Source organism: Halichoerus grypus, chromosome 1 (genome assembly GCF_964656455.1).
Source record: "Halichoerus grypus chromosome 1, mHalGry1.hap1.1, whole genome shotgun sequence".
In the NCBI taxonomy this organism is placed as follows: Eukaryota; Metazoa; Chordata; class Mammalia; order Carnivora; family Phocidae; genus Halichoerus; species Halichoerus grypus.
Genome location: NC_135712.1, coordinates 64,022,482 through 64,049,629, shown reverse-complemented (window position 1 = coordinate 64,049,629; position 27,148 = coordinate 64,022,482). Strand labels below are relative to the sequence as shown.

Here is a 27,148-nt window from a genome sequence, read left to right as displayed (position 1 = left end):
CCAGTTTTCTAATTTCTAGTTGGAGAATTTAATCTATATGTGGATGTGAATAAAACAATAAACAGACTGACTGCCAACTTGTCAGCAGTTTTTGAATGGGATAATTAAGAAACCCATGCTTTATGGAGTGTGGTGATAACATGTAAATCATGTTAATAATATACTTGTGCAGAGGTTCTTCTATCCTTATAATTACTAATATCTGTTCTTCTATCTCTCATCCCCTGTGCTCCAGGGCATCGTGCTATGCTCCACATGCATCATTTCACTTAATACCCATTCTGAGGTAGATACTATTTCATTTGACAGAGGGGAAAACTGAGACCTAGTAAAATGGCTTTGCTATAGGTCACATGGCAGCAAAGCCACATGGCTGGGATGCTAAGCCAGCGATCCGCCTCCAGAGCCCATGATTTCAGCCACTGTATTACTCGGCTACACAAAACCAGCTCCTGAAAACAGTTACTTTCAGAGCAGGAACTAAAAACAGAGATCTAACACCAAAACAAAGCACTAACAGTTTTTCCCCCTTAGTACACTTAACGCAGTTCATTCCGCCCCCGCCCCCCGCCCTTAGTAAAAGTTAAAATCTGCAGGATTGCAGATTCCTTCCTAAGGAGCAAGCTCCTGGAGTGTACAGACTGTATCTATTCTAAGTAACTTCTGCATATTACAGCATAGACACTTTGTCAGCAACACTAAGAGAGGAAACAAAGTCCTTTTTTTAGTAATGCTTATCTACTTATTGTTTGTTAAATTTATATTGTATTTCAAATGGTATAGGAATTACCTTTTTATTTTTAAAGATTTTATTTATTTATTTGAGAGAGGGCATGCGTGAGGAGGGAGGCGCAGAGAGGGAAGGAGAGGGATAAGCAGACTCCACACTGAGCACGGAGCCCCATACAGGGCTCAATCCACAACCCTGAGATCATGACCTGAGCCTAAATCAAGAGTCGGACACTCAATCAACAGCCGCCCAGGTGCCCCTACACACTTAGGCCTGTGATGTTTCCAGGACCCAAAGGCACAAGGGTTTTATCACAGACCATTTGCCTCACCTGGTTCTTTCCTCGCCTCTTCCTAATGATTCCTAGAGTATCCTTTTATTTTATTTTTTTAAAGATTTTTTTAAATTTATTTATTTGACAGAGAGATAGCACAAGTAGGCAGAGCAGCAGGCAGAGGGAAAGGGAGAAGCAGGCTCTCTGCTGAGCAGGGAGCCCGATGCGGGGCTCGATCCCAGGACCCTGGGATCATGACCTGAGCCGAAGGCAGCCACTTAACTGACTGAGCCACCCTAGAGTATCCTTTTAAAGGGCTGCAAGAATAAACATACAACCTACAGAATTCAACTCCAATCTTGGGAAATTTTAAATCTAGTGTCGTAAAATCCAGGGGAAAGAATTATGTATTGATTGATCACTACAGATATAATGTCAAATATATAGACCAATCAGGAAAGACATAAGTGTGTATTTAGATTTAAGGATAAGTAAAGTGAGCGCACAATAGCCCAATTCTTGGTTAAAAAAAAGGATAAGAGCAAGTCACTGCCACTAGACGTGCCAGCACTTAACCTGTCAGCAGGCCGACCAAGGAGAAGCCTAGCCATTGGCATTCAACGGACACAGATCCCTTCAATTCACCAACTGAATGTTAAGTCCAGAACATTTTCAGTCTTTGTCTTGTTTATTTGTTGATGAAGGGTTTCTAGGAAGATTTAGCAGTGCTTCAATTTTCTTAACATCATCTTTGGATCGATTTTTCTGTAAGCTATTTTCAATTTCTTCAGGGAGGAGCTCGGTAAATTGTAGTCTGGCTTTGCTGTAATAAAAGAATGAAAAGAATATATCACGTACTGCTCTGTTTCTTAGTTCTTAGAGAGATCTTTTTAAAAAAGATAGTATTTATCCATTCTCCCTGTGCCTTATGAGCAAACATTGCTCCTTGAACTTCAAAAACAATGACTTTCTACGCTCTCCTAACCTGTTCCACTCAAGGGCCGACTACAATTCTCACATCACCAAAATGGACACTGCTGTGGCAGCAGCTCTGATCCCTAAAATATTCTAGAGTTCCTGCGGGGGTATCGTGCAAGAACTAAAAGCACCCTGAGCTCAAGTGTGAGCCTTGCAAACTGGCTGTCCTCTTGCCCTCAGGGCTAGGGGTGGGGGTGGGGGGCTGGTGTGAACCCCCTGCCACTCCATTACCTCTCTGTTGCCAGACCTTACAGGAACTGCACAAAGGCTGTAACAATGGTAAATTCAATATGGAAAAGTCAGATGGGACAACGCTATAGATGTATATTTACAAAAAATTAAAATCCAATTTCCAAATAATGGAGCAGTTCTTTTTCTAAATCTCGTATTAGTGTCTTCCTTTCTTTAAGTGATTATCAAGGTCATCCATGACTTTTTTCTCAACTCTCTTCATAACCAGGTTTGACCATTTCTTCTTCCATATCTCCATAGCCAGTTTTCTACATTTTCTGCTCACTAAGGCAATTTTTTATACTCACACTCTGTTTGACTTCTCTATAGTTATTTTCAAACAAAGAAGCAGGCATATGATAAGTTCTTAACTATGTATTAAATTAACTCCTCAGGAATATCACATATATATCATAGACATATAAATATCCTATAAATTTTTGACCCTATTTCCTTCTAAAGTATTTCATTACTATAATTCAATTCAATTTATTGTTTTTAACCATTTTTGAGATTTCCATCTCTAAATAACTGATCAACTTCCCCCAGTTATTTTTCTGGTTTCCTTTTTTTGGGGGGATACAATTATTATCTGTTCATATTTTTCCAACTGTTAATTCTTCTGCAACTTTCTGTATCAAATTCAAATACCAATATACTTTCCTTACCTTTCCAATTCCTTTCTCAAAGCTTCCTTTTCTTTAAAAAAAAAAAAAGTTTCTTATGACACCTAAAGAACTAGAAATAAGCTAATGCTTTCATGCTTTTAATTCTCTACATCACATTTTATTCTGGCATTTAGAATTTTAAGTGCTTTATCCTAGAACTTAGATAACTACATATCCCACCTATCCTCTTACTCTGGAGAAGAGGAATGAATGAAACAAACATATATTGAGCATTTTGGTGTGATTCTGCCCTCAGAATGGCTGAGAAAACAAGAGGGCTTGAAGTTAAGTAAAATATCCAAGGTCATGGGATTAATCAATAGCCTAACTGGGATTTAAGGTTTGCTTTCAAGGTCTCATTGGCTGCAAAATCAATGCTTTTTCTCTAGAACCCAAGTCCCTGAACAACTGATCTACAGATATTAAGAGTTTCCAAGTGCATATGTGTGTTTAGCACCAATGGAAGTTTCAAGTAAAAACATGGAGAAAAAAAAAAAAAAAACACTGTTTATCTATTCAACTATGAAAACAGCAGCAGCTTTCGTCTGTATGCAGGAAGCCGAGCTACGAGAATCCTTTGTACCAGGAGTGCTAGCTAGCAGCCTGTTATGGTGATCTTACAAAGAATCAGCACAAAGTCCACTCTCAGTCTGATAACTGGACCCCAGGGAACGACTAGATGGCACAGGTCAAAGTTTTCCTCCTCCTCAGTGGCATCCAGTCCATGAACAGCCACTATAACTACCTAAATCATATGCATCCACAGCAAGAAGTGGAATCTTTGAATGTAGAGACCTAACATGCTCTGTATTGTTCATAGATGCATGTGTAACTGGGGATATTGCCTTTTAAATAACGCCATGTGAAACTCACTCATTGCTGTCCACTTCCTTTAGGTAATTTCCTATGCAGTCAAGAATATAGAAAAAGAAAAAATATGCAACCAAGTGAGATTAACAATATCTTAACTTAAAAAAAAAGTGTATCTAAAGAATGATCCTCATCAGATTAAAAATAAAATTAGTGTCTTTCATTTTTCCTTCATTAAAAAGATTAAAAGATCAGGTAGGGTACAAGTTGAAGAAAAGGAAACTCTTCTTTGAGATTTTATTTATTTATTTTTTAAAGTAATCTCCACACCCAACATGGGACCTGCACTCACAAACCTGAGATCAAGAGTGCTCCACTGACTGAGCCAGCCGGGTGCCCCAGAAACTCATCTTCAAGTTGAGGGGCAGTTTGGAGGCCCTGGGTTACCAGAGCACCACGATGGCTAAGAAAGTCAGATACCCTCATCTTCACACACTCCTTACCTCTCTTCCAGTCTCAGCTCATGGAGTGCTTTGCGATCCTTCTGTGTTCTCTCTTGGACAGTTTCACCACAGAACTTCTGAAATGCCATCAACAGACTTCCTACAGGAGTACTGAGGGGGAAGCAGAGAGCGAGCTTAGGATGAAGGGGCCACTGGAGCACGCCACGGTGGGAGGGTTCTGCTGAGGCCCGAGAAACACTGACTTGGCCACTTGGTCCCTGCCAGGTACAGGGACTCTGACAAAGTGTCCTTGTCGAATGAAGAAAAATTATTAAGGCAATTTCCTTCCTGGTCTTCTAAACAGTAGAGAAAAACAATCACTGCAACTTCCTCAAATTAACTGGTATAAAAACAACCGGTCTATAAATTGGCTCTGTGTTTTATCATGAATGATAAACTGGGAATATATATATTTATGACAAGTTCTAGTAAGTAGCTTTACACCGAAGATTTCTTAGAAGTGAAATTAATACCAGGAATGGTAACAAACCTTCTAGGGGGCAGGAACTGTGGAGGGCATTTTGGTTGGAGGAAGGATACTACTAGCTTCTGGAGACGGGACCACCAAAACATCCTCAAATTCCAAAGTCTGGCACAACAGTCTCACCCATAACGTCAATAGATACCCACCAAGAAACTGATTTAGATAACAATCATTACAGTAACAGAAGAGGGTTTCGTTCTTGTGTTATCAAAGAGAAGGAGTTTTTGACTCTGATATAACTTAAATTTCCTCTGACTACAAGCTCATTTGAAGCTCATTCAAAAAATTATTTTTGCTAAGTGGAAATGTCCATGGACAAACAGATAAAGAAAATGTGTTATATACAATGGAGCATTATGCAGCCTTTAAAAAGAAGATCCTGTCACATGCTACAACATGGATCAACCTTGAGGATGTTATGCTAAGTGAAATAAGCCAGTTATAAAAAGACAAATATTATATGATTCCATTAATATGAAGTATCTAAAGTAGTCAAAATCATAGAAACAAAGTAAGTAGAAAGGTGGTTGCCAAAGGCTAGGGGACAGGGGGAGGGGAAAATTAATGTTTAATGGGTAAAGAGTTTTCAGTTTTGCAAGATGAGAAAGTGCTAGAGATCTTTTGTACAACAATGTGGATATACCTAACACTCCTAAACTGTACACTTAAAAATGGTTAAGATGATAAAATTTATGTTAATGTGTTTTTAATGACAAAGAAAAAGAAATTATTCTTGCTTCTAATTTCAACAATTTTTCCCTCCAAAACTAAGCTGGTATGTTAACAACATAACAAGGGGTGCCTGGCTGGCTCAGTCAGTTGAGCATGTAACTCCTGATCTCAGGGTCCTGAGTTCGAGCCCCATGTTGGGGGTAGACTTTGCTAAAAAACAAACAAAAAAACACAATAAAAATCATGTTCAGCAATAGATTATGACATGCTGAATTTTTAAAAAGAATTTTAAAGAAGAATGCATAAATCTACAGTGTTACTTCCTCCTAAAAAGGGGATAGAAAAAGGGAGGGTATAGGTGGAGGGAAGGGGAGAACTCCTATTCTGGTGAACGCCAACTAATAAAAACAGAAGAAAAGACAGAACTACCAAATCATTTTGCAACCATCTTTGTAATAACTGATTACAGCAACAATTATAATAGATCATTAAAGCCACAAGAAAAAAGATAGCTGGAGAACAGGCAATTCAATCTTATCCCACAGATTATTTATTAATCACAATGTGAAAAAGATACCCTTACAGTGGAGAAATTTACTAGATACCACCAAATGCAGTAGGCAGAATTCTAAAATGGTGCCCCAAATTGTCCTGCCCTAATCCTTCAACTATAAATATATTATACCCATGATTATGTTACATGGCAAAATTTTACAGATGTAATAAAGGTTAATAATCAGTTGATGTTGAGTCAATCAAAAAGTAAATTATCTGGATAAACCCTTTAAAAGCAGAGAGTTTTCTCTGGTGGCAGAGTAGAAGTCAGAGAGATTCAAAGTATGAGAAGGATTCAACATGCTGGTTGCTGGTTTGAACATGGGGGGGGTCACTGTGAGAAGGAATGGGGATGCCTCTAGGAATGGTGGTGCCTGGCTGACAACCAGCCAGGGAACAATGACTTCAGTCCTACAGCCACAAGGATCCTGTCCACAACCTGAATGGTTTAGGAAGAGATTCTTCCCCAGAGCCTCCAATAAGAGCCTGCCTGACCAACACTTTGATTTTGGCCTGGTAAAACCCTGAACAGAGAGAGCCCATCTGAGCCTACTCAGACTTCTGACCTACAGAACTGTGATACAATAAATGGGTAGTGTTTCAAGTTGCTGAAGTTTGTGGTAATCTGTCACACAGCAATAGAAAACTACTGCACCAAGTAATTAAAATTAACATCACTTATAATCGGTGATACACTATGCCTGCTGATGTGATACACTGAGAAGGAAACAACTTCACCTATATTGTATTCCTGATGAAAACATTTAACCTAAATCTAATCATGAGGGGATAATCAAAAGAAATTGAGAAATTTTCTGGGGGAAAAAAGGTGGTGGAACTGTTCTAGTTTAAAGGAATCAAGGGGCACCTAGGGGGCGCAGTCAGTTAAGCACTGGATTCTTGGTTTCAGCTCAGGCTGTGATCTCAGGGTCCTGTGATTGAGCCCCACATCAGGCTCCATGCTCAGTTCGGAGTCTGCTTCGGATTCACTCTTCCTCTCCCTCTGCCCCTCCTGCTGTGTGCACTCTCTCTCTAATAAATACATCTTTTTTTTTTTTTTAATAAAGGAATCAAAACCATAAAAATGATATACAATTGGATCCTGGGTTAAAAATATATATACATATATATGGCATTATTATAATAATTGAAAAATTTTGAATATGGACCCTATTTTAGATAGCTATATTGAATCAATGCTAAACTATTTTTTTTGTTAGTTACCTTTTTTATTGACCTTTGTAATTCATACACCATAAAAGTCACCTTTAAAGTATTGAATTTAGTGGTTTTCAGTAGATTTATAAATCCATCAACCATCACTACTAAGCCTAGAACATTTTCATCATCCCCAAAAGAAACCCCATACCTATTAGTAAACCCTTTCATTCCTCTCCCTTCATATTCTGGTTACCACTAATCTCCTTTCTGTCTCAAAGGGTTTGTATATTTTGGGCATATCATATAAATGAAATCATACATTTGTAACCTCTTGTGGCTGGCTTCTTTCACTTAATGCTAAACTATTTATTGTGATGAGTACACTGTGATATCATTGGCAAATATTCTTCATTTCATCCTGGGAGATACATGCTGATGTATTCAGAGGTGAAGAATTATGAGGTCTCAAAATATTTAACCAAAAAGAAAAAAGAGAAAAAGAACTGTACATACATTCCACACATAGATATAAAAATGAATATGGCTAAATGTTAACAATTGGTGAATGTAAGTGAAGAAGAATACATGGGTGTTCAATGTACTAAGTCATTCAACTTTTCTGTAGGTTCAAAATGTTTCAAAGTAAAAAGCTGAAGAAGAAAATTTTTACAATTAAACAAAACCCAAACAAAAACAATTTTAATAGAATGTGCTTGTTAATTGTTTCTTACTCTTTTTTTCCTGCTCCTTGTAAATACCATTGTTCAAACCACAAACAGTTTCAGGTGTTAGTGATATCGAAACAGTTTTTACTCAGTGACAGTTGGAAGTAAAATCAACCATCGGGGTGGACTTAGAATTTGACGGTCAAAGCCGCTGCCAAGACAAGACTAAAGACCTTTTGTAGGCTTTAAGATTTAAATTTGTTTAGAAATGAATGAGATTTTTAACAAGTAAGGCATTAATGAAAGCTGTGTTAATTTGGAATGAAACTGTGTTAACACTTACCCCAGCAAGGCTCCAATTATGCCACCGGCCACCAGACCATGCAGGCCCAAATTTATTCTAAAAAGACCTCCTGTGACAGCTATTTTAAAACAAAAAAATCCCAATATTAAATTATCTTTAAACACTAGAATCTATCTTTATAATGTTCCTTCTATAAAAATGACATAAACCCCTAAGTTTTCTGAACCCAACATTAATATACCACCACAATCTCTTCCACACTGCAGGTTCAAAGGAAAACATTCCTTTTGCAAACCTACTTTCTCCATCTGTTCTAGGGTCCAATCTCTTCTCATTCAGCTTCATTTTTGCCCACCTCCTCTTAAAAATGTTAATTTATTCACTTCCACCTCTTCCATTTCTGCATTCTTCCAGAAAAGCTTTCCCCAAATAAACAAAAACCCCTGCCGTTTATACCATCCCCCCCAGCCTCACCCTTTCTGTACTGCTACACACCTCAGGCAGGCCTGCAAGTGGGCATTTGGGCTACAGTGCCACCTGGTGGTCGGTGCACAGATCCTCTTTCCTTCCCACTGGAAGGGCATATCCACGATGTCATTCATTTTCCTCCCTCACCAGTACAACACAACTAATGCCATCTCAGGTAGTAACATTTTAAAAAAAAATTCGAAATTTATTTGTCTTATTTAAGTACTATTCATCATTTTTTAATTTTCTAAGTTTTAAAATTAACAAGAACAAAAATTATATTTAATATATAAAATAAAATATAAAATTAAATATATAAAATTATATTTAATTCTATTACCCAGAGGTAGTCTTTTTTTTCCTAGTCTTCTTTTCCAAACAAAGCATTTTTAAAAAATAAGAAGTTTTTTTTTTAAACCCATTAGAATAGCCAAAATTTAGAACACTGACAACGCTAAATGCTGGCAAGGATGTGGAGCAAAAGAAACTCTCATTCATGGCTGGTTGGAACCCAAAATGGTACAGCCACTTTTGAAGACGGTCTGACAGTTTCTTACCATATGATCCAGTAATCATGCTCCCTGGTATTTACCCAAAGGAGCTACAAATTTATGTCCACAACAAAACCTGCACACAGACATTTATAAAAAAGCAGCTTTGTTCATAACTGTCAATACTTGGAAGCAAGCAAGATGTCCTTCAGTAGGTAATGCATAAACTGGTATATTCAGACAAAGCACTAAAAAGAAATGAGCTATCAATAAAAGACACTAGAGGCAACTTGAATGCATATTATTCAGTGAAAGAAGTCAATCTGAAAAAGCTATGTAATATTATATAACATTCTGGAAAAGGCAAAACGATGGAAACAGTAAAAAAGAAAAAAATCAGTGGTTATCAGAGGTTGGTAGGTGGGATGCATAGGTAGAGCAAATTTTTAGGGCAATGAAAATACTCTTTATGATACCACAATGATGGATACATGTCATCATATATTTGTCCAAACCCACAGAATGTACACCAAGAGTGAACCCTAAAGAAAACTATGGACTTTGGTTGATAATGATGCATCACTGTAGGTTCTTCAATTGTAACTAATATCCCACTCTGGTGAGAAATGTTGATAGTTGGGGAGGCTACATGTAAGTGTGGGAGGGAGGATATGCAAAATCTTTATATCTTCTGTCCAATTTTACTGCGAACCTGTAACTATTAAAGGGCGGGGGAGGGAGTATTGAGGCTTATAAGCTGTCAGCAGCCAAACACCAAAAATGGAGTAAGACTCTATTACACATAACTATGTTTTCTATGAATAAAGACAGTTTACTTTTTTTTCATTCTTGGTACTTTTTATTTCTTTTTCTTACCTGAACGCACTGGTTAAAGTCTCCAGTATAATGCTGAATACAACTGTATTCATCTCAAATACCTGAATTACAAGTGTATACATCTGTGCTGTGTCCTCAGTCTTAGGGGAAAATCATTCAGTCTTTCACCATTAAATATGATGTTTGCTGCAGGTTTTTTCATAGATGATCTTCATCGGGTTAAAGAAGTTCCCTTTTATTCCTAGTTTGTTGAGAGTTTTTATCATGAATGTTGGATTTTTGTCAAATGCTTTTTCTAAGCTAACCTTAAATTCCTTGGATAAAATCATTGGGTCATGATTTTGTTAAAGATTTTTGTGTATATACTTTTTCTTTTAAAGTAATCTCTACACCCAACATGGGACTTGAACCCACAACCCTTAGATCAAGAGTCACATGCTCTGCCAACTGAGCCAGCCAGGTACCCCTGTGTGTATACTCCTGAGTGATAGTGATCTGTAGTTTTCTTTGTTGTCTTCATCTGGCTTTGGTACCAGGATAATACTAGTCTAACAGAATGAGTTTGAAAGTGTTCCTTCTTCCTCTGTTTTCTGGAAGAGTTTGTGAGAGAAATTTCCCAAATAGCCATTGAAGCCATCTGGTCCTGGGCTTTTGTGAAAAAATTTTTTTAATAATTTAGTTTATTAACTTATTATGGGGTTATCCAGATTTTCTATTTCTTCTTGAGTAAATCTTGGTAATTTGTGTCTTTCGTTTTTTCTTGGTCAGTCTTGCTAAAGGTTGTCTATTTTGTTATCTTTTCAAAAAAACCAACTTTTGGTTCCACCGATTTTCTCTTTTTCTTTCCATTTCACTGAGTTTTGCTCTAATTTTATTATTTCCTTCTGTCTGCCTACTTTGGGTTTATTTTGCTCCTCATTTTCTAGTTTTTAAAGGTCGAAGCTTATAGTGTTAATTTGAGATCTTTCTTCTTTTATAATGTAGGTTTTATAACTATAAATTTCCCACTAAGTACTAATTTGGGTGAATCTTAGAAATTTTGACATGTGCTTTCATTTTCATTCAACTAAAAATATTTCTAATTTACCTTGTGATTCCTTGTGGTCCATGGGTTATTTATAAATATGTTGTTTAATTTACAAATAGTTGTGGATCCCCCATTTTTTTCAATTTAATTCCACTGAGGTCAGAGAACATTCTTTGTATGATTTCAATACTTTTAAATTTATTGAGACTTGTTTTGTGGCTTTATATATGGTCTAGCCTGAAGAATATCCCATGTGTACTTGAAAAGAATGTGTATTCTTGCTGTTGTTGGGTAGAGTGTTCTACTGATGTTAAGTCATACAGGTTGATAGTGTTGTTCAAGTATTCTATATCCTTGCTGCTATTTCCTCTAGTTGTTCTATCCATTATTAAAAGTGGCATATTAAAGCCTCCAACAACTATTACTGAGTTGTCTATTTCTCCTCTCAATTCAGTGTTTGTTTCATGTATTTAGGAGCTCTCTTGTTAGATGCATATATGTTTATAAATGTTATATTTCTTGACGGATTGGTTCTTTTAACATTATAAAATGTCTTTGTCTCTAGCATTTTTATATTATAGTCTATCTTGTCTGATACTAGAAGAGCCACTCAAGCTCTTTTCCTTACTGTTTGTATAGTTTATCTTTTTCCCTCGTTTTACTTTCAACTTATTTGTTTCTTTGAACTAAAATATGTCTCCTGTAGACAGCATATAGTTGGAACTTTTTTTAATAGAGTCAATCTCTATTGATTGCAGTGTTTAATCCGCTCATATTTAATGTTATTACTGATACAGCTAGATTTAGGCCTGCCATCTTACTATTTGTTTTTATATATCTTATTTAATTTCCTTTGGCCTTGTTACTACTTTAAGAAGTTACTTTGCTATTACTTGCTTTAGGGGCTACCCTATGCATCTTAATTTACCACAATCTACTTCAGATCAGTACCAATTTTATTCCAGTAAGAGGTACACAGACTCTTCCAATACAGCTCCAATCCTCTCCCATCTTTGTGCTATTATTGTCACTTATGTTATGTATATATGTTAAAACACAGCAATACAATATTATTATTTTATACAATCACTGTATTTTAAAGAAGCAAAAAAATTAAGAAAGGAAAAACAATAGGTTTATGATGTCTTTTATATTAACCTACATATTTACCATTTCTAGTACTTTTCATTTCTTCCTGTCAAGTTACTATTTGATATCATCTCCTTGCTCCAGCATACTTCCATTCCTTCCCTCTCATTTGTGCTATTAATGCCATATATAGTTTTAAAAATGCTATTATGTCTAACACTTCAATTTTATTATTTTATGTATTATCTTTTATTATTATTTACGTATTGTCTTTTAGATCAGTTAAGAGAAAATATATATTTAGACAACCTTTAATAATTATACAATTATCTTTACCAGTGCTCTTTTTTTTTTTTAAAGATTTTATTTATTTATTTGACAGAGAGAGACACAGCGAGAGAGGGAACACAAGCAGGGGGAGTGGGAGAGGGAGAAGCAGGCTTCCCGCTGAGCAGGGAGCCCAATGTGGGGCTAGATCCCAAGACCCTGGGACCATGACCTGAGCCAAAGTCAGACGCTTAAAGACTGAGCCACCCAGGCGCCCCTTTACCAGTGCTCTTTAATGCTTCATGTAGATTCAGGTTACCATCTTGGTATCACTTCCTTTTAGCCTGAAGAACTTTTATAGTATTTTGTAAGAGATCTGCTAGCAACAAATTTTCTTTCTTTGCTTATCTGCCAATGTCTTTATTTTTGCCTTCAATTTTGAAGAATGGTTTCCTAGATAGAGAATTCTTGGTTGATAACTTATTCTTTTCAGGCCTTTGAATGCCATTCTACTGTCTTCTGGCTTCCATTATTCTGATAAGCAATCGGCTGTTAATTTTACTGGGGCGTTCCTTGTATGAGTTGTTTTTTTCTTGCTGCTTTTAAGATTTTTCTGTGTCAGTAGTATAATTATTATGTGTCTAGGTGCATGTTTATTCTTCTTAAGAGTTTGTTGAGCCTCTTCAATGTATGGATTAATGTTTTTTCATCAAATTTGGGAAGTTTGTAGCTTTATTTCTTAAAACACTTTTTTCTGCCTCTTTCTCTTTTCTCTCCATCTAGCATTCCCATCACATACCTGTTGGTATTTCTGATGGTGTCCTAGATTGCTGAGGCTCAGATCACTTCTCTTCATTTTAAAAAATTCTGTCCTTCATGGGCACCTGGGTGGCTCAGTCGGTTAAGCATCTGCCTTCAGCTCAGGTCATGAACTCGGGGTCCTGGGATCGAGTCCTGCACTGGGTTCCCTGGTCAGTGGGTAGTCTGCTTCTCCCTCTCCCTTTACCCCTATCCCCCACTCATGCGCTCTCTCTCAAATAAAATCTTTTAAAAAAAAATTCTATCCTTCATAAGAAACAATCTATATTGATGCATCTTTAGGTTCACCAATTCTTTTCTGCTATTGCAAATATGGTGTTGAGCTCCTCCTCTCCAGTGAACTTTTAATTTCTATTGTTGTATTTATCAATTCCAGAATTTTCATTTGATCCTTTTTTATAATTCTTTTTTATAATTCTATAATTCTAATATAATTTTTATAATCATATAATTCTTTTTATAATTTATAATCTTTTATAATTATAAAAAAATTTTTTGTCAAAAAATATTGACATTCTCTATTTGATAAGTCAGTGTCATCCTACTTCTATTTCTTTAAAAATGGTATGAAGTCTTTTTGTCTGATATGTTCAACAGATGGGTCCTGTCAGAGACATTCCCAATGATTGCTTTTTTTAACCCCGTTTTTGCATGTCTTACAATATTTTTGTTGTTGAAAACTGCACACTTTAGGTAATAAATTACAGCATCTCTGGAGTTAGCACATCCTCCACAGGGGCATGGCTATAATTCTTTGTTTATGTAGCAACTTGCCTGGACCAATTCTGTGGAGTCTTTTTTCTGCAGACTACAGCCACTAATGTCTTTGCTTAATTTTTATCTTTATGCCTGGCTTCCTAGGCATCACACTGGTATAAGCAGTCAGCCAATGATTCATCAGAGGTTATGCTTAAACATCTTAAGGCAGTAAGGCTTCCATCCTTTGCCAATGTATCTGTGGTTGAAGAATGCATTCAAAGTTTAGATAGTTTATGAACCTTTTCTGGCTTTTTCTTTTGGTGTTCACAATTAACCCTCACAATTAAGCCTCACAATGAACCAAAGATAAGTAGCTTGCTAGAGCCCTTACCACTCTCCCCTGAATGTGCATGAATACTTACACATGTGTGCTGTGCAACTTTCCAGAGTTCTAGGAATAAGTAGGATCTTATTAAAGCCCTCTTTGGCTGTCTTATTCCCTAGCTATCCCTGTTAAGATTCCACCTCCTCTGCCAGTCTATTCCTTACCCCAAATAGTATCAAAACCTCAGGTTAGCTGTGTGATATTATCCTTTCCTGTTGCAATTATTTTCAGCAATACCCCTTGGCTTCGAATTTTCTGATCTCTGCTCCAAATAAAGTCAGCCACCTTAAGCAGCAGAAATTTGGTCCTCCAGCCTGTCCTTGTGAAATTTCTACATCATGGAGCTGTGGGTTAGGGGGCAGGAGCAGCCCTAGGCTGAGAATAGACTCTCAATGTTCTTACTGAGACTCAGTAGAAATTATGGATAAATGCTTACTGATTTTTTGGGTGCTTGTGGTCAACTTCCAGCATCTTTAAATGGTTGTTTTTGATAATTCTGTCCAATTCTATTGTTGCTTTCTGTGGAGAGGATTTACAAGCTCCTCACTCAGCCATTCCAGATGTCAAATATACATTTATAAATGTCCAGATGAATGCCAAATAATAATGAGAGGAGACATCCTTGACCTGGTTCTGACTTCAGGGGAAATTACTTTATGTTACACCATTAAGTTCAATGTTGGTTGCTGGTTTGAGAATAAAAACTTACATTGTATCAGATGTATTTTTCTATTCTTATCATTTTTTACTAATTTTTTAAAAGATTTTATTTTTTATTTGTCAGAGAGAGAGCAAGCACAAGCAGGGGGATCAGCAGGCAGATGGAGAAGCAGGCTCCTCGCTGAGCAAGGAGCCTGATGTGGGACTATTTTTACTAATTTTTACACTCAATTTACATTCAAGAAACATTTATTCTACTCTACCATGCGTCAAAGAGTTGTGATATAAAAGGCAAAGGCTTTCTCTGATATCAAGTAAGTCATCGAGAAGCAAAACAAGTTAACAGCTACAACATAGTGTTATAAGTGCTTCAATTAAAGTATTTATAGTAAATTACGGGAACACAGGGGAAGACACCTAAAAAGACCCAAAGATAAGAATAGGGGCTAGGAAGGATCTCTAGGGAAACTGAAGCTGACAGATGAGCTGAACCTTGAAAGACAGGTCCAATAAGAGCTGAACAAAATTGTCTGTGGGAGTGCAAAGGCAAGTTCAAGAAGAAGGACCAATACATGTAAAGCAAGATTATGTTGGGTTTGGGAAATCAAAGTAGAGTCATAACGGTGGAGCAAGAGCGGTATATGGGGGCCAGATAAAGACTCAACATTAAAATGATGGAAAACTATGGAAGAACCTCAAGCAAAAAAGTGTTACAATCATATTCGTATTTCAAAAAAGTAAGGCAACACTGGAAGTGGAGCACACCAAGACTACAAACAGGGAAGGCCGCATAGCAGCAGTGGGAAGAAAGAAGAGCTGAAAGTCCATATATATTAAAGGAATATAATTGATAGGTCTAGAACTTTGGAAAGAGGTGCATAAAGGGCAGAACCGTATCATTGCTTCACTTCGTTGTTGTTGTTTTTAATTTAACAGGGTAGATGCTAGAGAACATAAAAGCAGGAACAAGTATGGAAGCTGGAGGAGGAAAACAGAGTTTGGTTTGGATAAAAGCCTACAGAATACTATGGAAAAATGATTGCAAGTTAAAAAAGGGCAAGTTTCAGCTGCTCCAATGCTATTAATGCCTACTTCTAGTTTTATATTTTAAAATGTTTCCATTAAATTGTTAAATTCAAATTATGTGTATGTGTATTTGCCTATGTGTGTATACACATATACAGAGAGAAAGAGAGCATGCACCCAAAAGAGAGCACAAGTGATAAAGCAAATGGGCTAAAATGTTAACAGCAGTTCAATCTCTGTATATAAAGGCTATATGGCGTTCCTTATATTACTTTTATTTTTAAAGCTCTTTTTTTTTTTTTAAAGATTTTATTTATTCATTTATTTGACAGAGAGACACAGCGTGAGAGGGAACACAAGCAGGGGGAGTGGGAGAGGGAGAAGTAGGCTTCCCGCCGAGCAGGGAGCCCGATGCGGGGCTCGATCCCAGGACCCTGGGATCACGACCTGAGCCGAAGGCAGATGCTTAACGACTGAGCCACCCAGGCGCCCCTAAAGCTCTTTGTAAGCTTGAAATTATTTCCAAATTAAACATTTTTTAAATGTTATGTGCATTATATGTATGTTTTTGTATGTGAGAGAATGTAGATGAGTCAGTGAGTGCTTGGGTATATGTGGCACATAATTCACATTTCTGGAAATAGTATTTCAATACTATTTTTAATGTTCATTTTAAAGAGGTCACATTTACCAGAGGCATAAAGCTTTAAAATAAAATCCAAGCTCTTACCATGAAAAATCTGGTCCCTTTCTACTTCACTTCACCAATCTTATCTCAAGCCACTCTTCCCCTCACTATGTTCCAGTCATATTATCCTGCTTTTGAGGAACTTTTCTTGCCTTAGAGCCTTCACCCTCAATGTTCGCGCCTAGGCTACTCTTTTTTACAAGGCTTACTTCTTCCCAATTTTCAGGTATCAGCTTCAATGTCAGCCTTCTCTGGAGGTGATGAGCACTGGGTGTTATATGCAACTAATGAAATCGTTGAACACTACATCAAAACTAATGATGTATTATATGTTGGCTAAATGAACATTAAAAAAAAAAAACCTTCTCTGATCACCCTGACCATCCCATTGCCTCCCCTATTTGCTACCTTCTATCACAGCAACCTTTTCTCCCCAACCACATTAGATGGTAAAACTCCATGAAAGCGAAGACTTTTTCTGTTTTGTTCACCAAGTACACCAAGGGCCAAGCACAATGCTCTTCATATATTTTGCATGAATGTTGAATGAGATGTGATGAGAAGTCAACTAAAGAATTCAGCAGCTCTGATTTATAAGTCCATAAATATTTTCCAAACTATATTTGAGAAGACTGAAAAAACATAAACAAGAACAAAAATGTCTTACCTCCTGCAATGACAAAATGGCTTAGGGCATTTTTATTTCGGTACACATTTAGACCAGTGTTGACTGTGCTGGGAAGAAGGGGGAAAGAAGAAAACATAAAATTTAAAAAGTATATCCCCCGTACTTTCTTGATCATAATTTTCACTGAAGTAATAGGTATTAGTTTAGAAGTGCCTACTATGTCAATTCCTGGTCTTAGTCTAGGCCCCGTCAATGTGTTCCACACTACTAACATGCCTATCGGTTTTCTAGGTGGGCCTTCTTCTGCTGAAGAATGAACCAAAGAGCAGTCAAATTTCTGGAAAAAATATTCACTTAGAAAAAGAAACGTAAAGAAGAGTTTTGCAGAATTTCTCTTACTTAGAAAACCTTGTATGTATTTGGTTAATAGTTAGTAGATTTCCACCCATGGATGCAAAACCACATTTGGACCAATCTTTCACACAGATAGATAAAAGATCTTGAGGAAAAGGGTATTATGAATCACTTTCATGTGGGTATTTAGTTTTTAAAAATCTCACTTGCTCAAAAGATGTGCTCCTGAAAGAATACCAAGACCCTCTGTCACAATTCAGAAAGAACTTACTTGAATATAGTCACAAACACTGTAGTTCTCCAACTCCAGCGCCAGCCGTACCGGATGAAGCCTCGTGTGGCAGCACGATGAGCAGATTGCTAAAGTTAATGAAAAGGCTGTGAGGTTCCAAAACACCTTGATACCTTCTTTATTCTGAAACTGTGGCAGAGGGATGTTGGCTATGGATTAGGCAGGGACACCTAAACAGAAACACCATACAATCTCTAGAAATACCATTGTTTAAGTAGTGAAGCTAAAGCAAAAGTCCCATGTGCATCCTATTCTATCTGGAGATGGAAAAGGAACTAAGAATTGCCATGTCAACCAAGTAATCTATCAATGAGGCATAAACTGAGAATCTATATGGCAAATGCCATGGCAGATATAAAGTCAGTGTTAGACATGCTTTTTATATTTGGGAAATCTTGGGGAAAAGAAACCATAAAATAAAAAAGAACAACCGACTAAATGGTAAATTAAAGGGAAAGGATGATAGTAACACAGATATGTAGAAAAGGAACAGAGAAAGAGAAGAGAACTGATAAATTTACCATCCACCTTCTACATAAAAGTTGTGTTAACATATTACTCATTTGATCTTTACAACATTTTTTTCAGGTAGGTGCTTCAGTTTTTACTAAAGGTTAGACAGGAAGTTTCTAACCAAGATCACTCAGCCAATAAGGAATAAAGTCAGAATTGGAAGATAGGTTGTTGGTCTCCACAGTATTTTTTCACCACATCACCATGGAGCAAGTCTGGTATAATATCCTAAGGATACAGTCTGGATTTTGAGAGAATTCCTAAGTGTATCCTTAACTACTATACGATATTGGGCAAGTCAAAACTCTCTGAAGAGTATCAGTATGGATTCATGGCTTTTTTTTTATTTTTTATTTTTTTAAGATTTATTCATTTATTTTAGAGAGAGAGAGACCATGTGAGCAGGGGGAGGGGCAGAAGGAGAGGGAGAGAGAGAATCCCCAAGCAGACTCCCTGCCTAGGGCAGAGTCCAACTCGGGCCCCGATCCCATGACCCCGAGATCATGGCCTGAGCAAAAACCAAGAGCCAGACACTCAACCAACTAAGCCACCCAGGTGCCCCTGGACTCATAGCTTTTAATAAATAGGTGGACAAATAAATAAAGATAAAAGTGTGTATGAATATGTGTATAGAAGTAGACATGAACACACACGTCCTAATTTTGTCTACCTAGGGCCTAGAAGCCATGATAACCCTGTAAGCAATGAGCATACCTAGCATCAAATCTTAGCTTTTAAATACCATTTTTCCACTAAAAGAAACTAGAATTCTTTGGTGGTAACTAATTCTGGGGCTGATGCTAGAAAAGTAAAAGGTGAGTCAGGAGCATTCTGCTATGCCCAAAAGTAAAGATACGCTCAAAGAATGATGGGGACAGATCAAAAGAACAAAGGACCTCGTTTGAAGGTCCCCAACTGTCCAAATCTAGGTCAATTTGAGCTTCAAGATAAATAATGATAATAATGGATTATGAGCCTACAGAATAAAATAAGAACCCTTGAGTCCACACTGATATAAATAAATTATAAAGAAACAAATACAAGAGGAGGGAAAGCTCTTTCTTAAAGCTGACTACTAACAAATAAACACAGGAAAGATGGAATTAGAAAATAACCATTTGGCAACCACCACAGTACTAACTCTTTCAGGTAAGAGTCATCACTGAATGCTAAAACTAGAGCACAGAAATTTGTGGAAAAATAGGATATTTACATAGTCTCAAAATATCTTATAAGTATCCATAAGATACTAGTTACAAAGGGAAAAAGTAGTAATTTTACAGCGGATAAGTCTGGTAGAGTCCATCTCAACCAAGTGTCTAAAATAAACATCATCAGTAAAGAGACAAAAGATATGTGCTCCTCATATAATGTACTAAAAAGGAAACATCAATTCTAGGATAGTCCTGCTAAAACTCAGAGCCTGAATCTAATCATGAAAAAACGTTAAGCAAATCCAAATTGAGAAACATTCTACCAAATATATAGCCCACAATCTTCAAAAATGTCACAATCAAGAAAGTTAAAGAAAGAAACTGTTCTAGATTAAAAGAGACTAAAGAGGCATGAGAAGCAAATTCAACATCTGATCCAAAAATAGATCCTGGACCGAAAAAAAATTTTTATTTACTTTTATATTAGTGGGATGACTAGCAAAATTTACATAAATACGTAAATAAAAGTACTATATCAGTGTTAATTTCCCTATCTGGATAATTATATTGTGGTTATGTAAGAGAATGTCTTTGTTTTCAGGGAAATATATGCTGAAGCATTCATCATGACTACACCTTACTCTCTAGCAGTCACAAAAAAATAATAGCATGCATTATACAGAGAATGATATAGTAAATGTGGTAAAATGTTAACATTTGGAGATTTTGGGTGGAAGGTATATAGGAATTCTTTGCACTACTTTTACAACTTGTCTTTGAGTCTGACATAATTTCAAAAAAAACCCAAAACAATTCTGAGCTATCACTTCCTCGCTTATAAAACAGAACTGATATCCAAATCTAACAAATGAGTTAGCACTCTATAAACTGTAGTTATAAATGCTAATTATTGTATTTGTGTGAACTAGTGTCCTCCATGGAGGCTCTGTGAATGGGGTTAATATGCTATAGCTAACCTTGATGATTTAGCTGGGATTAGAAATTTATTTCAGAAAGTAGAGCCATTGTGGTAATCCCTCTGCAGGTAAGAAACATGGTCTGACAAGCCATGTGTATGCACTTTAGCATTAGTACTTCCACTGTTATTAAGTACAGACTTTGTTCCTTTACTCTGACATCCTAAACCCTCCCAACCCTCCTACCTGAGTAACTAAGTGTAAAATGAACTGCTAAACTGCTGTGCCCTCAAATACTTTTAGAGTATCAGTACTTACCACAGCATCAAACCGGTTATGATAAATTTCTGCTTGGCTATGCTCAATATAGCGCTGTTTAGCATGAATAAAAGCTGGTATTCCCCCATATGCCCAGCCAATGATGCCTGCTGAAACTGCCGCCTTATAAATATTCTCAAGTTCCTTTGAAGTTCTCTGTTGTTCACTAAGACATAAGAAAGACAACGTTGTTTGGGATTAGTTTATGGATACTGCTCTCTGAAAGACAGTATGTTCAAAATTATCCCAATACTAACATCACCGCATTTTTCATTATGGGCAGAATCTTCTGATAAATTAAATCTTCTGATGAATTAAATAGCACAGTTATATTACAAGTACTTCAAATCTCAGCCAGAATTAATCTATGCTGTTAGAAATTAGGCTATTCGTTGAATACTCTTGGAAATACAGCGATTAGAAGGGGCACAAGGGGAGCTTTTGAAATGCTGCTAACAGTCTCTCAGTGTTGTTTACAGAGCTATGTTTAGTTTGTGAAAATTCATTGATCAATATACTTATGTATATTTTTCTAGATGCATATTATATTCCAACGAAGTTTTTTTTCTAAGGTGCTTTTATGTGATGACTATTACAACTCAACCACATCTCTGGAAGCAGGAACAATTCGTAAGCTGAATGCAAAGATCAGTATTTCCCTTTTTGAAATTTTTTACAAAGATTTTATTTATTTATTTATTTATTTATTTATTTATTTATTTATGAGCACGAGAGAGACAGAGTGTATGAGCATGAGTGGAGGGAGGAGAAGTGGGTGTGGAAGAATCTCAAGCTGATACCCCACTGGGTGCAGAGCCTGACCCTGGGGCTTGTTCCCTGAGATCATGACTTGAGCTGAAATCAAGAGTCAGATACTTGGGCGCCTGGGTGGCTCAGTCGTTAAGCGTCTGCCTTCGGCTCAGGTCATGATCCCAGGGTCCTGGGATTGAGTCCCACATCGGGCTCCTTGCTTGACAGGAAGCCTGCTTCTCCCTCTCCCACTCCCCCTGCTTGTGTTCCTGCTCTCACTATCTCTCTCTCTGTCAAATAAATAAATAAACAAAATCTTTAAAAAAAAAAAAAAAAAGAGTCGGATACTTAACTGACTGAGCCACCGAGGTGCCCCATCAATAACATTTCTGAAATCAGAATCAATGAGTCTTTACAGTTCCTGCATCTAAAGACAAATCTAATTTCTTAGAAAACTGTAATTCTTATACTTATGTCAATAGGAAAAAGTCCTATAATTTGAACCCTGTATTTATCTTTCACAGTGAATAAAATCAAAAACATTTACCTAAAAACTGGTCTATGGCAGAACTCAGAAGAGAGAATGTAAAAGAGCTTAAAACTTAACAAGCCAGATGTATACGCTTTGCCTTTTTGTTCTCTGAAAAATTCCATGACATAGGTGATATTTACCTCCATTTTATTGATATGGAAATACAGGCTCGAAGAAATTCTATGGTTGGCCCAAACAGCATTAAAGTGAAGAAACGGCACAGTGGTGAAAAGGACCTAAACCACAAATGGCAACACGGTTGTGGTTCTGGTTCTGTCACCTACTGTTAAGCGACCTGCAGCCAGATCACAATTCTATAAACCTTAGTTTCCTCATCTACGATGAAAGGGAGCATGGAAATTACACTACATTACCTTCAAATTTATTTCAGCTCCAACATTCTGTGGTTAATAAAGCTGGTCAAAATAACCCTCCTCGGGCGCCTGGGTGGCTCAGTTGGTTAAGCGACTGCCTTCAGCTCAGGTCATGATCCTGGAGTCCCGGGATCGAGTCCCACATCGGGCTCCCTGCTCAGCAGGGAGTCTGCTTCTCCCTCTGACCCTCCTCCCTCTCATGCTCTCTGTCTCTCATTCTCTCTCTCGCAAATAAATAAAATCTTAAAAAAAAAATAACCCTCCTCTATTACATACTACATAGCATCTTTCACCAGTATCTCATTGGAAGGACCAATGAGAAAGGCTGCCTCCTTATCTTTAAAATAAAGATGAGGGGCGCCTGGGTGGCTCAGTGGGTTAAGCGTGTGCCTTTGACTCAGGTCATGATCTTAGTGTCCTGGGATGGATGCCCATGCTGGGCTCCCTGCTCAGTGGGGAGTCTGTTTCTCCCTCTCCTTCTGTCCCTCCTCCTGGTTCATGCTCTTTCTCACTTGCTCTCTCAAATAAATAAATAAAACCTTTTTTGAAAAGATGATGAAATCTCAATAAAGCAATTAAATACGATTCTGCCAACAATTTCACAATCTCAGCAACATCATAAAGCTTCAAAGTTAATTTAACCACTGGGTAACAGTGTAGTATGGTAATGTACTCGATGAAAGGGCAAATTTTTCACCAGTAACTGATAAATGAATAAATGATGAAATGAATGAATGAATGAAATATCCTGAGTTTTTCATTACAGTTAACTCAATTTGAAGAGTGATCCTTTATTCTGAAATAACCTTATCCGTTAATCCAGCTAGTATCTTGTTTCATAAAATGAGACAATATTTGCTATTTTTTATATATTCCTTATTTGACAGAATAAAAATTTTACAGGTCTCTCTGCCATCTCTTCAACCTTCATTTTTTGGAGAGGAGCAGGGATTATGGTCACAAAATATCAGTTTGGGATAAAGTGAAATACGAAAAAGAATACTGGAGCGGAATCTTGCAGATGTGGATTCCAGGGTCAATTCTGACACTAATTAGCTCGGTACGATTCTTCTAATTTGTAAAACCTGGGGATTACACTAAAACTATATTCTCGAAGTATTCCTAAGAGCTGGAACATGTAATGAGTTTCACCCTTACCATCTGAAATCTGTCCTGTCAATCAACACAACTACCAAATGTCAGGACACAAGCTTGGGATACAGATACCAGAACGCCAAATCTTATTTAAAAATAAACCACATCCAGGGGTCCTTCACCCCAAGATGACCCAGGTTTTGGGACAGCTCTTCGCAGTCCCCTCCCCACAGACCCTAGGCACTTTTACTCTTTGAAAAACAGGTCCCGGAGGCGGTCCCATCCGGATTCCGAGTAATCGGGCTCCGGGACGTAGGAAGACAGCTTCTCTCTCTCTGCAAGAGCCTCCGAATCGGCGGCCACAGCTCCCGCAGCAAAACCCCGAGGGAAAGGACTCCGCTGCCTGCAGAGGAAGCTCTGTGGCGCCGGCGGCCGCACCTCCATGGCCCTCTCCGAACCTGTGGACAGACACACGCTTAGGTTCTCAGGGCTCCAAGGCCTCCGGAGACGCCGTAGGAGGTCAATAAGGATAACTGCAGTAATGAGTGGGTGAGTACCCGGGCACTAGGCCCCAGGAACCTGCTGCCAGACTCGCCGTCACAGCTCTTAACACCCTCGTCCTCCGTGCCGGTCCTCACTTTGGAGGACCTTGGCTACACGAGACAGGAAGTCCCACCCCCACCGGGGCAAAAGCCAATGGGCTGGGCGACGGTGGAGCCCTAGTCAAAACACTTCCGGTTGGAGGCGGGACGAACCCCAGCGGTGTCAGGCCCGCCCCCGGAAGCGAATTGAGAGTGAGTAGCCACCGCCAGCACCGTGCAGCCCCACCTCCCGCCCGGTTTCTATGGGTCTCCCTCGGCTTCCTGGGCAACACAAGCTGGGTCTTGGGCAGGTTCCGGGCGACCAGATGTTGTCACAGGCTGAAGTAGTTTAGCGTATTTAAAACTCCGGAAATTCCACACAGATGAAAAAGAAAGTGCAGTATTCAATACAAGTGGAGTGGGAAAGGGAAGGACAATTTGCACAAATACAAGTCCAACCTACCTGTCACCGACGTGCAGAAGTCTCCCGGGCTGGGCGGGGTCCACCCATACTCTTCAGTTCTGGTTTCTGGAAAGAACCGTGGCACTGAAGATGGGTCTTGGTGCCATATACACCGGGATTTCCAGAACGCTTTTTTGAATAATCAGCTTTGGGCGGTTCTTCACAAGATGGATTTTACCCTCTTTAGTTGATATGCCTACTGTTTCTCAAAAGGCAAGACAACTTCCGGAATTTCTATCAGGTGTTTTTCTTTGATATTCCGGCAATAATTTCCCTTCAGTACAGCCTCTGCTAACATATGCTTCGAGGTATAGTTTTTATTAAAATGCACGCATTTAAAATATTCCCAACCTGGTTTGTGTTTACTGGCAACCATAGTCCCTTATTTTTTGCCAATCCCTAACCCTCCTTTATTCCTTTCTAGATGTAATTCAAAACTGCTACACTCTTTAGTAGAATACAACAAATAGAATTTTGGAATTTGATAAGGCCCAGAAGAGTGACTGACAACAGGGACTACCTTAATTAGTGACAGTCATCTGGGAGACAGGATTAGATTAACTCCCATCATAGCACTTACTACATTGCATCACAACTTCCTATTTACTGATGTGTCTCAGTAGACTCATTCTGAGTTCAGAGACCAGGTATATTCATCTCTGTATGTCCAGGTCCTAGCATTGTGTCTAGCATGTAGGTTGTTGAATGAAGAATTCAGATTCCCTTACTCCTGGCTTTGAGTCCAGGTTCCTGCTTATCCCATATAGATATGGGTGGGCACCAGGATAAAGTCCCAAGGCCTGAAAATCCAAGAGAATGGCTGTGAAGTCTGCAGTCTACATGTAGGAAAAGTTAAATGCTTGTGATGATTCCAGAATCATTCTGGGATGAGGGAGGACTTGGAATTGTGGAGCAGGGATGTTGGGCAGTTACTAAAGTCATCTGTATACAACTCAAATGTCCCCAGGACTCACTACCCTGTAGATACAAATGATGTCTTATTAACAGGCAAATTTCACTGACTCTATAGCTGCCTTCTTTGCTTCTTAACTTGTTAATTTTGGGAGCCTCATTTGTAAGGTTCCCTTTGCCATCTAGTAGTACCTCAGGAAGTCCCGAGACCTTTGGTGACTGCTCACACTGTTGCTGCTATTCCATCTCAGCTCCCCAGACTCTACCTTCTGTCACACTCCTGCTTCTCCAAGGTCCCAGGTCTTACTTTTTCTTATCACTAGGGAAATACTCTCCTTACTCTGTGATCTGACCTTTTTGAGGGGTCTCAGAACAACGCCAAGCCAAAAGGTGTTATGAGGTTTGCTTGGATTATTCTGTTTAAATACAGCTCTCTCTTTCCCAGCATGTACCTTTGCCACCAGAGTAAAGGCATCAAGGAGGGATTTCAGTATAGTCACCACACTACCTGGAAACACCATTCTCCTACCCTCAGCCCTTGTTGCTGAGTTCTGCTCATAGAACTCAATAACTTTTTCCTCCATCGTGAACTTTCTCAGGAGCTGAAAGTTTCCCTTTCCCTGCTACGTTCACCAGATACTGCCCTTGCTACATATATTACAGTTTCTTGTATTATATATGACATAAACTGTTTTCATAGGTAGAATGAATTTTTAGAACTCTTAAGGACTACTTATCCCACAAAGCATAACTCAAATTTTATCTCCATGAAGATTCCCATTTGCATTAGATGGAAATTTCTTCCTCTTCTGAACTCCCAACTTTACATTGTCTGTAGAAGTAATTGGCCTTATGATTAAGGCCTCATGTCACCTTAATCACCTTCTGCCTATGATGCCTCTCATATTGTTATTTACTTTATCATCTCAACTACAGAGCCCCTTGAGGCTAGAGAGTCTGTTGTAAACATTTTCTTATCTCCCACTGTTTGTGCACAGTAGATGCTCAAGAAGTATTTGATAAATATTAAATGATTTGTAGTTGTATCCCTCTGCCTTACCCACAGCACCTTATCTCTGGATGCAGTAGGATTATCTTAACTGATGGCATATTTAGATGCATGGGAAGATGGATTTTTGTGTACTTCTGGGTGTTCTTGTTTGTGGTCAGTGTAGGGGTCAAGGGTAGGGAACTATCCTCTTTGGAGCTGAACCAAAGGAGCCCATTAAATTGTTTTTCTCTTGGGAATCTCAGGCTGAGAGACAGAGCCTCCCTGACAGTCTCTGGAAATGCATATAGCACTCCAGAGCAGTCCAAAATTCTTGTTGAGGTTCCTGGAGTTGCCCTACTTTCTATCCCTCTAACTGCTAGGAAATTTGTTTAGATTCTTCAAGATGCCCTCATATGCTTCTAATAAGTTCTTTTGCTTAAACTAACTAGAAGTTTCTGTTCTTGGCAACTAGGAGAACCTGATTACCACAGTAAAATAAGGTGGGACACTGATGACGTCACACAGAGAATACTCTCAAGATAAAGAAAGGAAAAGCATTACTTGTGCTACCCATGTATCCCACTTCATTCAAATAAACTATTCTTTTCAGAGCACCTGGGTGGCTCAGTCATTAAGCGTCTGCCTTTGGCTCAGGTCACGGTCCCAGGGTCCTGGGATCGAGCCCCGCATCGGGCTCCCTGCTTGGCGGGAAGCCTGCTTCTCCCTCTCCCACTCCCCCTGCTTGTGTTTCCTCTCTCGCTGTGTCTTCCTCTCTCAAATAAA

At 38.3% G+C, this 27,148-nt stretch overlaps 1 protein-coding gene and 1 long non-coding RNA gene across 3 annotated transcripts; one reads left to right on the top strand and one right to left on the bottom strand.

The window, feature by feature from the left end:
• Window positions 1–1,456: 1,456 nt before the first annotated feature.
• Window positions 1,457–24,689, bottom strand: TIMMDC1 (translocase of inner mitochondrial membrane domain containing 1). 2 transcript variants are annotated; one of them, XM_036066800.2, is made up of 8 exons: window positions 24,463–24,689; window positions 23,669–23,876; window positions 20,668–20,833; window positions 17,745–17,833; window positions 17,159–17,226; window positions 8,075–8,153; window positions 4,195–4,305; window positions 1,457–1,827 (listed from the first exon to the last, which is right to left on the bottom strand). In XM_036066800.2, exons 2-8 carry the CDS (start codon window positions 23,860–23,862, stop codon window positions 1,677–1,679), a joined length of 858 nt encoding a protein of 285 aa, XP_035922693.1. In that variant the 5' UTR covers window positions 23,863–23,876; window positions 24,463–24,689; the 3' UTR covers window positions 1,457–1,676. The 2 variants fall into 2 exon arrangements, with proteins under 2 accessions (XP_035922693.1, XP_035922692.1); XM_036066799.2 differs by lacking the exon at window positions 24,463–24,689 and adding an exon at window positions 23,976–24,095.
• LOC118519381 (uncharacterized) lies at window positions 24,164–26,976 on the top strand. The gene is made up of 2 exons (XR_004909148.1): window positions 24,164–24,212; window positions 26,838–26,976. It is a non-coding gene; the product is annotated as an uncharacterized LOC118519381 (long non-coding RNA).
• The last annotated feature ends 172 nt before the right edge of the window (window positions 26,977–27,148 follow it).